At 35.9% G+C, this 14,732-nt stretch overlaps 1 protein-coding gene across 9 annotated transcripts in view; it reads right to left on the bottom strand.

The window, feature by feature from the left end:
* Window positions 1–14,732, bottom strand: part of FANCM (FA complementation group M) — a 98,480-nt gene that overhangs the window by 57,848 nt on the left and 25,900 nt on the right. For all 9 annotated transcript variants that reach the window (XR_011491796.1, XR_011491794.1, XR_011491795.1 and 6 more), the window contains 4 exons: window positions 13,036–13,249; window positions 7,184–7,341; window positions 5,767–5,922; window positions 197–2,114 (listed from right to left, as the gene is read on the bottom strand). Coding sequence is in view for 5 of the 9 variants with exons in the window: in XM_070477986.1 (XP_070334087.1) it covers window positions 197–2,114; window positions 5,767–5,922; window positions 7,184–7,341; window positions 13,036–13,249 (2,446 nt within the window). In the remaining 4 variants the exon portion in view is untranslated. The remainder of the gene's footprint in view (window positions 1–196; window positions 2,115–5,766; window positions 5,923–7,183; window positions 7,342–13,035; window positions 13,250–14,732) is intronic.

Here is a 14,732-nt window from a genome sequence, read left to right on the forward strand (position 1 = left end):
AAAAAAAATCCTGAATCAATAAACATCAATATAAGGACTATATAGTACATCAATTACCTAATTCAATATATCATACACTGAGAAATTATATTTTGTAAAAATTATAAACTCTGATCCAAAATATTCTAGAAAATTTGTGCTTTATAAAGATGGAATCTAAAAAATAAAAAAAAAAAAAATAAAGATGGAATCTTACCTTCAGTAGAATGGCAGGACTGATGCAGATTGATTTGTTTCTTGCTTTTACACTTTTCTATAGAAAGTCCTGAATCACCACAAGTTGAATTCAATGTTTCTTTGAAACTGTGTAGATCTACTTTTCCTATGTTAGAACCTGACTTTTTAGCCATTTCTATTCTCGTTTTAGAAAATGAGTTCAATACACTTGATTCAGAAAGTGGTGTGCTCATAACTTTCTCTCCTGCTGGCAATGAAAACTGAGAATAACTAGGAGACATAAATTCTTTACTTTTTGTCACATTCTTTGCAAAACATGAAAAAGCTGGACTCTGCTTATCTTCACTTGATGGGTGAGTAGTTGTTACACTTGTAGAAGTGTCAACATGGGCTCTTGACATGACTGCTTGATTTGAAACACAATTTGTGCCATTTATCTGCCTAATGTCTAAATGTCTTCCAGGTAGATCGTCTAAAATTTTATTATTTGTAACTGATGCATGGTCCACTACTTCATCCTCAGAACCTGTACTACAAAATCCTAAATCAAATGTAACAGAAAATAAATCCTTAGAGCAGTCAAAACTGTTTTCATCATTATTCAGTTTTTCCTCAGGTATACCTCTCAAACCTTCATGAGATTTCCATGTCACATTAGTATCACAGACAATTTGATCTTGGGGTTCAGAATCATTCTCTAACAAAAGTTCATCAGAAATGAAGAATTGAGAGACTGGTGCCATTTCACTTACAGCAGTTCTGTCTGATATACATAAAGATTCACATTTACTGTTCAAGGGAGGAGGGCTCACATCATTAAACTCGGTATTAACATCTTCAAATAATAATAAACTTTCATCCTGAGCAGTATGCAATATTGGGAGGTCACTGTTATCAACATCATGTTTCTTTTCTTCAGCAAAATCCTTTGAAGGGCTGATGTTTATTTGAATTTGATTGCTGGATATTAAATGTTCATTTTTACTATTTTTATGTACTTTATCAGAGTCACAGAAGCTTGGCTCATCAGAAATATTATCATTAGTTGTACCATGAAGGCAAGTTGTTTCAGAAGAATGAGTAATAAACTTAGGTGAATTCAATTCTAAATTCTGTTGAGAATTTACAGCTGAACGTGACATTAAATTGGTGGATTTATCATTCTGTAAGCACTCTGAGTAGGGTATAAAAACTGAGCTTTCAAGTGCAGAACCCTTAGAAATTTCATATTCCAAATCTGACAGTCCACTGAGAGGTGGAGGAGAATGTGATAAAAATCTCTCTACATTAGCTAGCACCTCTTTTGTTAATGAATGACAATTAAAAAATTGGTCACCTGTTTTTGCTCTATCAAGCTCATCCTCAAATGAAAGAAATAAGCTAGATGAAAAAGATTTCTCATCACTGAAACTGTTATAACCAGAATCAAAAAAACTTCCAGTAAATGAACTAGTAGATTTATTTGTAAACTGACAATCTGTTAATAATCCACATGACGGATTACCTCCATTTTCATTGACAGCACACATAGCAGTGACTTCACCTGTATCTGATGCTCTTTTACCATTTCGTAGGTCTACCTGAAGAATATGTTCAGCGGTAGAACTGCCATCAGTATCTAAAGGCTCCACGACAACATCCTTATTTTCTTTTTTAGGATGATCTTTTTTCAGGATTTCAGAAGCCTTTTTTTTTAAAGAAGGAATTTTGGTAGATTTGATAGGAATTTGTTTAAAAATTTCAGCACATTCTTCATCAGATTCTGTCATTGAGACTGATTTCCCTTGATTTATATTCTTTGCAAATGAAGACTTCTTGTTACTTGTAAAGGTGCCACTGGCAAAAGGATTATATTCATTTCTGGGAGCACTAGATGCTGAGCTAACATCTTCCATTTGTAAGTAAGATTTAATTTCCAATTCATAGCTGCATTCTCCCTATAAAGAAGGAAAATGAAAAAGTCACAAGAAAGCAATATAAAACAAATAAAAATTCTAAGAGACGAGCCTTACTCTGTTAAAATATTTTCCAAACAATATTGCATTATTCAAATGATTTTACCTTAAAAATTACTCTAAGTCAAACAAAATTAGAAATGACATTACTGTGAAATTATCACAAATTATCTTTTATCAGTTAATAGTTTTGTATTCCCAGTACCTAGTACATAAGAGACCCATGATAAACATTTGTAGAAAGTATAAATTTAATTAATATATAGAATATTATTATAAATACTTTTTTCCTAACATTTAACTGAACAATGATTCTAACTTCTTTAAAAAGATATTTAAGAAATTAACATATATAAATGAGAAACACATACTTATGTGAAATTTACTCTCTTGAAGATAAACTAAGAACAGATTTTAGAACATTTGAAATAATGGTACCTACAGTCTTCTAGGCTGTAAGCTAGAATATGCTATTTTTAACAAATTTCTCAAGAACTCTTCTCGTGAATTTCCAAGTCTTATATCTAAATCTAAAACTACAGTCCACCATCCCTTCCCTCGTGCCACTAAATGCCACTTTAATCAGGATTCCTCTACTATTCAGGGACTTAAGCAGTTAACTCTCCACTTTTTGTATAATAAATACAATAAATATTAATGTTAGAATGTCTGTCACTCTAATAGGATATATGCTCCCTACAGAATATTTAATCTTAACCAGTGTAGCCATGGGGCCTAGAACAGACCATGTCATATAGAAGGCACTAAATAAATGTGTTACTTTGATGCACAGCCTTTGCTGGCACAGCCCAGGACAAATATTTGTAGAAAGTACAGATTTAATTAATACATAAAATAGGATTATACACTTTTTTTCACTTGTAGGGATCCACAAATATTACTTTATTTACATGTGTTCATGAACAACAGCTAATAAAATTACCAGCTACAATCTATCACGTAATTACTAGGTGCCAGGTATTATTCTAATTGCTTTACATATATTAAGCCACTTAATCCTCACAACAACATTATGAAGAAAGAATCATTATCGCAAATTTATAGGTGAAACTGAGGCACAAAGAGGTTAAGTAACTTAGATCCAAAAAGTAAGATTCTAACGCAGGCATTTTGGATTTCACACTCACAATAGGTTCACCATTCTGACTCTCTCAGGGAATAAGAATCAGGATGTTACTCAAGGAATCACTAATTCTCTAAACTAACACCAGGATAAAGGAAACATACCAAATGACCTGTATGATAGAGAAATTTCAACAGATCTAACAAGAATACTAAATTTGCTTTACAAACATTTATATAAATCATTAAATGAGAATTCCCTGAAGATCTAGTGTTTAGGACTTGGTGCTTTCACTGCCAGTGCTTTTCAATCCCTGGTCTGGGAACTAAGATCCTACAAGCTATGCGGCACAACCAAAAAACATTTTTTTAGCCATTCAGTTCAGTTCACTTGCTCAATCATGTCCGACTCTTTGCAACTCCATGGACTGCAGCACACCAGGTGTCCTTATCCATCACTAACTCTTGAAAGTTTACTCAAACTCATCTCCATTGAGTCGGCGATGCCATCCAACCATCTCATCCTTGGTCATCCCCTTCTCCTCCTGCCCTCATTCTTTCTCAGCATCAGGGTCTTTTCAAATAAGTCAGTTCTTCGCATCAGGTGGCTAAAGGATTGGAGTTTCAGCTTCAGCATCAGTCCTTCCAATGAATATTCAGGACTGATTTTCTTTAGGATGGACTGGTTGGATCTCCTTGCAGTCCAAGGGACTCTCAAGAGTCTTCCCCAACACCACAGTTCAAAACCATCAGTTCTCCAGTGCTCAGCTTTCCTTATAGTCCAAATCTCACATCCATACATGACCACTGGAAAAACCATTGCTTTGACAAGACAGACCTTTGTTGGCAAAGTAATGTCTCTGCATTTTAATATGCAGAGGCACAACTTTTCTTGGAAGGAGTAAGCGTCTTTTAATTTCATGGCTGCAGTCACCATCTGCAGTGATTTTGGAGCACAAAAGATAAAGTCTGACACTGTTTCCATTGTTTCCCCATCTATTTGCCATGAAGTGATGAGATTAGACGCCATGATCTGAGTTTTCTGAATGCTGAGGTTTAAGCCAACTTTTCTACTCTCCTCCTTCACTTTCATCAAGAAGCTCTTTGTTCTTCGCTTTTCTGCCTTAAGGGTGGTGTCATCTGCATATCTAAGGTTATTGAAATTTCTCCCAGCATTCTTAATTCTAACCTGGGCTTCATCCAGCCAGCATTTCTCATGATGTACTCTGCATATAAGTTAAATAAGCAGGGTGACAATATACGGCCTTGAAGTACTCCTTTCCCAATTTGGAACCGGTGTGTTGTTCCATGTCCAATTCCAACTGTTGCTTACTGACCTGCATACAGATTTCTCAGGAGGCAGATCAGGTGGTCTGGTATTCCCATCTCTTGAAGAATTTTCCACAGTTTGTTGTGATCCACACAGTCAAAGGCTTTGGGACAGTCAATAAAGCAGATGTTTTTCTGGAACTCTCTTGCTTTTTCGATAATCCAACGGATGTTGGTAATTTGATACTTGGTTCCTCTGCCTCTTCGAAATCCAGCTTGAACATCTCGAAGTTCACGGTTCATGTACTGTTGAAGCCTGGCTTCGACAATTTTGAGCATTACTTTACTAGTGCAACTGTGCGGTAGTTTGAGCACTCTTTGGCATTGCCTTTCTTTAGGATTGGAATGAAAACTGACCTTTTCCAGTCCTGTGGCCACTGCTGAGTTTTCAAAATTTGCTGGCATATTGAGGGCAGCACTTTCACAGCATCATCTTTTAGGATTTGAAATAGCTCAACTGGAATTCCATCACCGCCACTAGCTTTGTTCGTAGTGATGCTTCCTAAGGACCGCTTGACTTTGCATTCCAGCATGTCTGGCTCTAGATTGGTGATCACAGCATCGTGATTATCTGGGTCGTGAAGATCTTTTTTGTGTAGTTCTTCTGTGTATTCTTGCCACCTCTTCTTAATGTCTTCTGCTTCTGTTAGGTCCATACCATTTCTGTCCTTTATTGAGCCCATCTTTGCATGAAATGTTCCCTTGGTATCTCTAATTTTCTTGAAGAGATCTCTACTCTTTCCCTTGCTATTGTTTTCCTCTACTTCTTTGCACTGATTGCTGTGGAAGGCTCTTATCTCTCCTCGCTATTCTTTGGAACTCTGCATTCAAATGGGTATATCTTTTCTTTTCCCCTTTGCCTTTTGCTTCTCTTCTTTTCATAGCTGTTTGTAAGGCATCCTCAGACAACCATTTTGCCTTTTTTGCATTTCTTTTTCTTGGGGATGGTCTTGATCCCCTTTAGCCATTAAATACATTAAAATTTCACTCTCGTCTATCAATATTCACAGATGGCATTCTTCTAATTAGGCCTACTTCTCCTAAGACAGAAAACTAGTCCATTGAGACCACAAGAAGCTACATAGAAAAACAAAATAGTCTAGCTATTATTATTTATAAGTACTTGTTTCTTATAATAACAACTTCAAATTAAGAAGACTAAAGATTAAATATTCTAGTTTTACTATCATACCAGCAAGAGAAAGTTACAGTAGGCTCCTACCTCTTCATGTCTCATTCCTTCTATCATTTGCATAATATTTATGAAATGCTGACATCGATCTGAATGGTCAACTTGATATGTAGGCAAAGGATGATCCTGCCACAGTCTCCATTCAGAGAGAGAGAGCTGATGAATTCCAGTGGTTGGTTCTTCAGTCTTGATTAACAATAATTTAACATAACAAAAAACACACATACTCAGATTTCACACACTGATTTAAAAAATACTTAATATACAGATAATTGGCATAGCATAAATAATTTTAATTCACTTAGGTATTTTCAACTAAAATCTCAGGTGAAAAATAAAATAACTTTTGAAGTACAAAGATGTCCTTTTAAATACATTTTAAAAATAACTGTCACATATATTGCTTATAAAATTAGAAAGAAAACTATGTCATTAAAAATAAAACACATAAATAAATGCTAGATGAGTTACTACTTGGCCATATTCCGGTTTATATAATTCCATGTTAAGAGTTTTTGCTAGATTATGTTCTATTATCTAATAAACTGAAACTGAAGTCACTCAGTCATGTTTGATTCTTTGTGATCCCTGACCCCATGGAATGTAGCCCACAGGGCTCCTCCATCCGTGGAATTTTCCAGGCAAGAGTTACTGGAGTGGGTTGCCATTCCTTTTCCAGGGGATCTTCCCGACCCAGGGATCAAACCCAGGTCTCCCACTTTGCAATCATACACTTTTACCATCTGAGCCACCAGGGAAGCTCATAAAGAGGTATTTATAATCTCGCAGTGATGCCAATCCCAATTCATCATGCCTGCTGCCATTCCTCACTTCAGTGAGGAATAAATAATTAGTGAACAAAATATAGATTCTCAAAGCCAAGTATTTCAAGCCCCATAAATCTTCTCAAAGGTATCTTCCTTGAAGTTGTTTTTCGATTTCTCTGGTACGTATGTAACCTTTGATCAATTCATTTGACCTTCCTCAAGCTCATCAATAATTTGTTCATAATAAAATAAATCTAATATCCAATTTAAAGTTTTACTGTAATTTCAAAACAAAAATTAAAAACCAGTATGTACAAAGACATTCATAATAGTGTAATTAGTAATATACTGAAAATAATTCTAAAACACAACAGAGAAATAGTTAAAGTACAGTATATTACAGAGTAATATAACAATCATAAAAATTACACCTATACAGAAATGTTCATATGAAGAAAGTAATAAAGTCAGAATTTATGTAAATATAGTCATGTAAAAATATATATACAAGAAAATCAGTAGTTTTATCAAGACAGACTATTCTTTAATATTCTTTTATAAACTGCTTACATTCTTAATTTTTATATAAATTGATCTTCTGATCATGAATATTCATTCTCTTTACTCCCAAAGGTATTGCATAATCACTATAAACAACATCGAAAACACATTTAACTTACTAGTCTGTTCTCTTCATTGTGTAAAGACAGAAACTGAACTTGAGGCAATCTTATTTCCTGAATTTCATCAGTGTCTCTTAACCTATATCGTCTGTTCCATAATTTAAATTCTTCTTCTGATAAGAACCAATCATTCTTTGAATTACTCTGCTTTATTCCTAGAAGTTTAAAAAATAATTGAAAACAGGTTTAAAAAAATCTGCTCGACAAACACAAAATAAAAAACATCAACTCAAACTCTCTGTTTATGACTACTTGTTTCTGCTAAACCACTGATTTGAGTCCTTAAAATTCGATTTCTTCATATAAACACTTTGGTTATTACTTCCTGTTTCTACATATCTCCTAAACTTCTCTCACCTTTTTGAAAGTACTAGGGCACCATTCCAACTACACCTAACCTTCATCAACAAAACATCACCAGGTAGCTCTCAGTCTTATATTATTTTGGACTCTCTTCATTTTGTTGTCTAAGACCTGGAAGGAAACAGATCACTTACAAATGAAAACTAGCATCATGATTCTATCCTAACATTATCAGAAAGTTATCTGAAACAGGTATGGATGTAGGAGAGATGACAAGACTAGAAAGAGTTTTAGATAAAGTCTTAAATGTGGGGTGACATGTGGGGACGACAGTTTAAAAAGGACAAAAAGACCTACTGCTTTTAAAAAAGACATGATAATATTACTTTTAAAAAAATGTATAATAAGTTAATCCTTTATTATTTCCATAATCTTTATAAAGGAAAATAATCACCAACATGGAAAGGATTAAAAAATATTAAGCTGTAACTCTGGTCCCAATAAAGATGAGGGCAGAAAAAGAAATCAGAAAGATACTGAATTCAAAATCAGGAAACTTCTGTCTTAGCTTTTGCAAATTAGGAGGTTTGAATTAGGTGATCTCTCAGGTCTTCTTCAGATCTAGCAATCTGAGGCACTAAGACTTGAAACAGAAACGTATTTCCTTCTCCTAGTCACATTAAATATATTCAGACCTCTAGCCTAAATGAATCATATACAAATATATAAAAGATGACATTTATACACACTATCTTATTAGCAAGATGAATCACTGACATTTGAAAAATCAGAGAAAATGGAAGAAGAAAAGCACAGAAAAATGTACATGAACTAGTAATGTAAGAAAGCCTTCCTCAGAGATCAATGAAAAGAAAGAGAGGAAAACAATAGTATGGGAAAGTCTAGAGATCTCTTCAAGAAAATTAGAGATACCAAGGGAACACTTCATACAAAGATGGGCTCAATAAAGGACAGAAATGGTATGGACCTAAAAGAAACAGAAGATATTAAGAAGAGGTGGCAAGAATACACAGAAGAACTACACAAAAAAGATCTTCATGATTCAGATAATCATGATGCTGTGATCACCAATCTAGAGCCAGACATGCTGGAATGCTAAGTCAAGTGGTCCTTAGGAAGCATCACTACGAACAAAGCTAGTGGCGGTGATGGAATTCCAGTTGAGCTAATTCAAATCCTAAAAGATGATGCTGTGAAAGTGCTGCACTCAATATGCCAGCAAATTTTGAAAACTCAGCAGTGGCCACAGGACTGGAAAAGGTCAGTTTTCATTCCAATCCTAAAGAAAGGCAATGCCAAAGAATGCTCAAACTACCACACAATTGCACTAGTAAAGTAATGCTCAAAATTGTCCAAGCCAGGCTTCAACAGTACATGAACCGTGAACTTCGAGATGTTCAAGCTGGATTTAGAAAAGGCAGAGGAACCAAGTATCAAATTACCAACATCCGTTGGATTATCGAAAAAGCAAGAGAGTTCCAGAAAAACATCTGCTTTATTGACTGTCCCAAAGCCTTTGACTGTGTGGACCACAACAAACTGTGGAAAATTCTTCAAGAGATGGGAATACCAGACCACCTGATCTGCCTCTTGAGAAATCTGTGTGCAGGTCAGGAAGCAACAGTTAGAACTGGACATGGAACAACACACCGGTTCCAAATCGGGAAAGGAGTACCTCAAGGCTATATATTGTCACCCTGCTTATTTAAGTTATATGCAGAGTACATCATGAAAAACGCTGGGCTGGAAGAAGCACAAGCTGGAATCAAGATTGTCGGGAGAAATTTCAGTAACCTTAGATAGGCAGATGACACTACCCTTAAGGCTGAAAGCAAAGAAGAACTAAAAAGCCTATTGATGAAAGTGAAAGAGGAGAGTGAAAAAGTTGGCTTAAACCTCAACATTCAGAAAACTCAGATCATGGCATCTGATCTCATCACTTCATGGCAAATAGATGGGGGGACAGTGGAAAACTTTATTTGAGGGGGCTCCAAAATCACTGCAGATAGTGACTGCAGCCATGAAATTAAAAGATGCTTGCTCCTTGGAAAGAAAGTTATGACCGACCTAGACAACATATTAAAAAGCAGAGACGTTACTTTGCCAACCAAGGTCCGTCTAGTCAAAGATATGGTTTTCCCAGTGGTCATGTATGGATGTGAGAGTTGGAATATAAAGAAAGCCGAGCACTGAAGAATTCATGCTTTTGAACTGTGGTGTTGGAGAAGACTCTTGAGAGTCCCTTGGACAGCAAGGAAATCCAACCAGTCCATCCTAAAGAAAATCAGTCCTGAATATTCATTGGAAGGACTGATGCTGAAGCTGAAACTCCAATACTTTGGCCACCTGATGCAAAGAACTGACTCTTTTGAAAAGTCCCTGATGCTGGGAAAGATGGAAGGCAGGAGGAAAAGGGGACGAAAGAGGATGAGATGGATGGATGGCATCATCGACTCAATGGACATGCGTTTGAGTAAACTTCAGGAGTTGGTGATGGACAGGGAGGCTTGGTGTGCTGCAGTCCATGGGGTCACAAAGAGTCAGACACGACTGAGCGACTGAACCGAACTAGTAACATTCCTAGAAACAATTACTAAACATATGGTTAATTAACATATATAAAAATTAAATGATCATTAAGAAAATGTATACCAATCTAACCAAGTTTTGATGATACTATTAGTTTAATAAATTCAAGAGAATTCAAATATATACTATCTTTTCATTTTTAACCATAATTTTGGCAAAGTCTTTAAAATGATAGGTATATTTCTATTAAGTGAATTTGCATTAGGTTTAATAGCCATATCCACAAAACACTGATTAACGGCTCTGAGTTAAGGGAAAGAACATTAACAAATTTAACCAAGTACAAAGAAGGTGCCCAGGAGGGGGAAGAATTCAGAACCTTCATAGTAATGAAAACCAGTGGAACAGTCAGTTGAACAAATTTAAGAGGTACTGTCTTCAAATGTATAAAAAAACTACCTCCTAGGTAACTCAAAGATCAAATCCATTTTTGTGTCTAGAAGCTGTGGGCAAAGAAAGTCACCTGCCATTTCACTAAATAAAGGGTGTTGCTGGGGAGATCAGACATCAGCCACTGCAGCTGCCTCTGAGGGGGTCAGAGCGGAACAAAACAGAATACTTGCCCGAGGGAGTTAAGATGTATGTCAAAGGAATAATTTCAGTGAGCTGAAACTCTTGCATCTTCCCATACATAAAAAAGCACTAAAATCATAAACTTGAGAGGTCTTGTTTTCTGGGATTAGCAGTAATCTTTTAATATTCAGTGACTGGGTTTTTTTTTCAGCAAAAACTCCTATATATCTTGGCTCCCTACTTGCCTCTTTGGAACAGTCCCTCAAAGCTATCTGAGAGGCTTCCTTCCTGTGCTATAGTCCTCAGTAGTGCCCTGAATAAAACATAATTCTCAACTTTTACGTTATGCATTTTTTTCAGTTGACAAAGCCAAAACTTAATGAAAAAAAAAGATAAAAGACAGATTTTTTTTCAACAAAAGAACTTCTTTTATATGGACTGTCAACCATGGAATGAACTTTCATAAAAGAATACAATTTCCGTTAACAGAGATGTTCAAGTTGAGGCTTGATATACATTTGACATGAAGAGGGAAAAAGCAACCCATTCCACTATTCTTGTCTGGGAAATCCCATGGACAGAGGAGTTTGGTGGGCTACAGTCCACGGGGTCTTAAGAGTCAGACACAACCTAGAGATTGAATACTCACACACACACACACATTTAACAAGCATGGTACATGGAGAAGGAAATGGCAACCCACTCCAGTACTCTTGACTAGGAGCCTAGTAGGCTACTGTCCATGGGATCGCAAAGAGTTGCACATGACTGAGCGACTTCACGTCACTTCATGGCAAAATGTCTTGTGAGAAACATGTTTATCTTAATTTCCATGAAACAACAATCTGCAGTCTAATAAAACTTTTATCTACTGTACACAGAAAAAAAAAACACAAACAAATATGGTACAGAAAACATCCCTACCTTGGTAAGTAACTAGACCAGATGATCCCTGAGGTTTCTTCCAAAGTTTAGAATATATTTTATGATTCTTTAATATTTCAAGATATTTTCTTGATATCACCAAAGTCTCTGCAATTCTTAAGCTAGTCCTCTCCTTACGATGCTCCCTGGCACCAAAGGATCAATATTTATTTCTCACTGGCTCAGTACCACCGGCTTAGTCTAACTTCTGGTTACACCACTATCTGGTGTAACAGTAAATAAAAAAAATTTAAAAAATTCTCCTTTGTAGAAATTCCCCCTGCTTCTCTGAAAGCAATTCCACAGATACTTATTAATATTCCTAAATTCTTTATTTAACTCTCTGATATGCATGCAAATCTTTGTAAAGGTAAAGCAAGTCTCTAGCCAGCTTTTCAACCAGAAATGATTTTCTTAAGGACCTAGGAGACATCTCTTTGAAATGTAAACATCGAGGAAGACAGTGTCCCTATCTCCCAGACACCTGGGGAGTTTAGCCTTGGCATCTTTCTCTGACCTCTCCCTATCTGTTTGTCATAGAGACAGAAGTTTTACTATTTCTTTGGATAAGTGTTAGGTGCTCAGTTATGTTCAACTGTTTGAGACCCCATAGACTGTACCTTGCCAGACTCCTCTGCCCATGGAATTGTCCAGGCAAAAACACTGGAGTGGGTAGTCATTCCCTTCTCCAGGAGATCTTCCCAACCCAGGGACTGAACCCAGATCTCCTCCATTGCAGGCAGATTCCTTACTGTTTGAGGCACCAGGGAGGATGAGGATCAAGGCAACCAGCTAACTCAAGTGGCCACCGCAGTTACTGGGTGAGCTTGAAGCATGGGCTTCCTAGGTGGCGCTGAGCCAAGAATCCGCTTGCCAATGCAGGAGACACAGGTTCGACCCCTAGGTCAGGAAGACCCTCCTGGAGAAGGAAAAGGCAACATACTCCAGCATTCTTGCCCTGGAAATCCCAGAGGAGCCTGGTGGGGCTATAGTCCATGGGGTCGCAAAAGAGTCAGACATGACTTAGCAACTACAACAACAACAACAATGAAAGAACATAAAGCAAATGGTGCCGTCCTCTTATAAGAAGACAAGTTACTGTTATAATCTTAAGAACATGATGTAAAGGATTAATACTGCTGAAATGAATAGGGTAGAATTTCCTTCTTTCTCTTAACTTGGTGGATTGCTTACAACACACATTGTAATATGGCTTAATGCTTATTCAATAATAAAACTATTTTCCTCTTTTCTACATGTTGTAAAGAGTATTCTCTGGGCCTATATTTTTAGATTTTCCCAACACTGAGCTTCTTTCATCCTGTACTGCCAGTACCTCCTTCCCTTTGCCACATTAATCATCTCTCTTCTATCCTTCTCCAAGTGAACATACTAGAATGTGCGTTGATTTTCTCATAGAAGAAATAGATCAATACACGATCTGCTAACAAATAACAGAAAAACAATTGCGTGTCTCAAATGCAAAAAACTGTATTTACCGTTCCTATATGAAAAGATAGATGGCTTTCGCTGCAAGTTTCGAGAAGGCTTCTCTGGTTCATAGACACCATGTGTGATGAACATCTTATGTAATTGTGGGTTGACTCCATCAGGAACCATTCGTGGACTTCCTTGGTAAAAATGGAGGACCTGCCTATTACCTGAAATAGCTTTATAAATACTTCTTTTGTTGCACTGACTCTGATTATAAGTCTGAAAAAAAAATAAATGCAAAATCATTTTATTTCTATAATAATAACCTAGCCATAGCAAGCAGTTATTATATCACCCTGTGTATTCTAAACAGCAAATTAAACTCTGATCCACTTAAATACTTGAGGAACAGAATATATGTTGTTTTAAAGTCTATTTAAGTCTTAATGAAAATCATTTCAAGATTATTATTATAAAAGCTTACCTTAGTAACTATATTGTACCAACAAAGTCTGTCTTTTATTTAGTATCTTGCTATTTTTGAATAAGGTTAATATTTATATATAAGTATAAACTGTTTTTAAAAAAATACTATTTTTTTATTTCAGCTTGTTACTTCATCTCTCTCTGTGTCAATTTTCTTTACTGTATACAACAAGAAAATCCCTAGTACTGCCCTGATAATGTTATTAACATGATTTAAGTAAAACAATGCATTTGAAACATTTTCAACAGTGTCCAGCACAAAGTAGGTACTCATGAAATGTGGTCCATTATGACTATTTAACAGATAAGAAAACTAACACTTAAACAGAGGTTAAGTGAGTTGCCTAAGGTAACACCATTAGTTAGGACCCAATTCCACTCAGTGACAATACACAGACTTTTATTTATTTATTTATTTTTTTCTTTTTTCCCATTTATTTTTATTAGTTGGAGGCTAATTACTTTACATCATTACAGTAGTTTTTGTCATATTGAAATGAATTAGCCATGGATTTACATGTATTCCCCATCCCAGTCCCCCCTCCCACCTCCCTCTCCACCCGATCCCTCTGGGTCTTCCCAGTCCACCAGGCCCGAGCACTTGTCTCATGCACCCAACCTGGGCTGGTGATCAATACACAGACTTTTAAAAGGTGCCAGACATATCATTTATTAGAATTATTTTGGAGATAAATTGGATGTTACATAAGAATATGCTACAATCACATAAAAAGTATTGGTGGAAAAAGAAATTCATTTTTCAGGATGATTTTCATAGGGTTTCTGAAATGCTTCAAATCAACTGTTTAAAACTATCGTCATTAGTGAAAATTCCTTAATGTAAAATTATTTAAAAAATATTTACTTGGCCACAGAAATAGTCCCACTCAGTTATAAAAGTTAGGTAACACTTTAGTGTACATATACAGAATAATACTATGTACAACATCATATTTAGAAAGGCCTGTCACCCAAGATTTATGAATATCACTCAATGCCTTTTCACTTAGAATAGACACTAGTAAATTTCCACAAAGGGTCAGAAAGTAAATATTTTAGGCTTTGCTGGCTAACACATTACCCCCAGTGCATATTCTTGGTTGGTTGGTGGGTAACTTGACTGATTTAGGCAACTCTTTAAAATGTAAAAAATATTCTTACTTCATTGTAGTTATTAATAAAACAACAACACAAAAAAATAAGCCTTAGAAGCACAGGGAAATAGTCAGACAAGGTAATACTTGATTTTTTTATCTATGTGTTGCTAAATTAATAC

Source organism: Odocoileus virginianus, chromosome 16 (assembly GCF_023699985.2).
Source record: "Odocoileus virginianus isolate 20LAN1187 ecotype Illinois chromosome 16, Ovbor_1.2, whole genome shotgun sequence".
NCBI classification, from domain to species: Eukaryota; Metazoa; Chordata; class Mammalia; order Artiodactyla; family Cervidae; genus Odocoileus; species Odocoileus virginianus.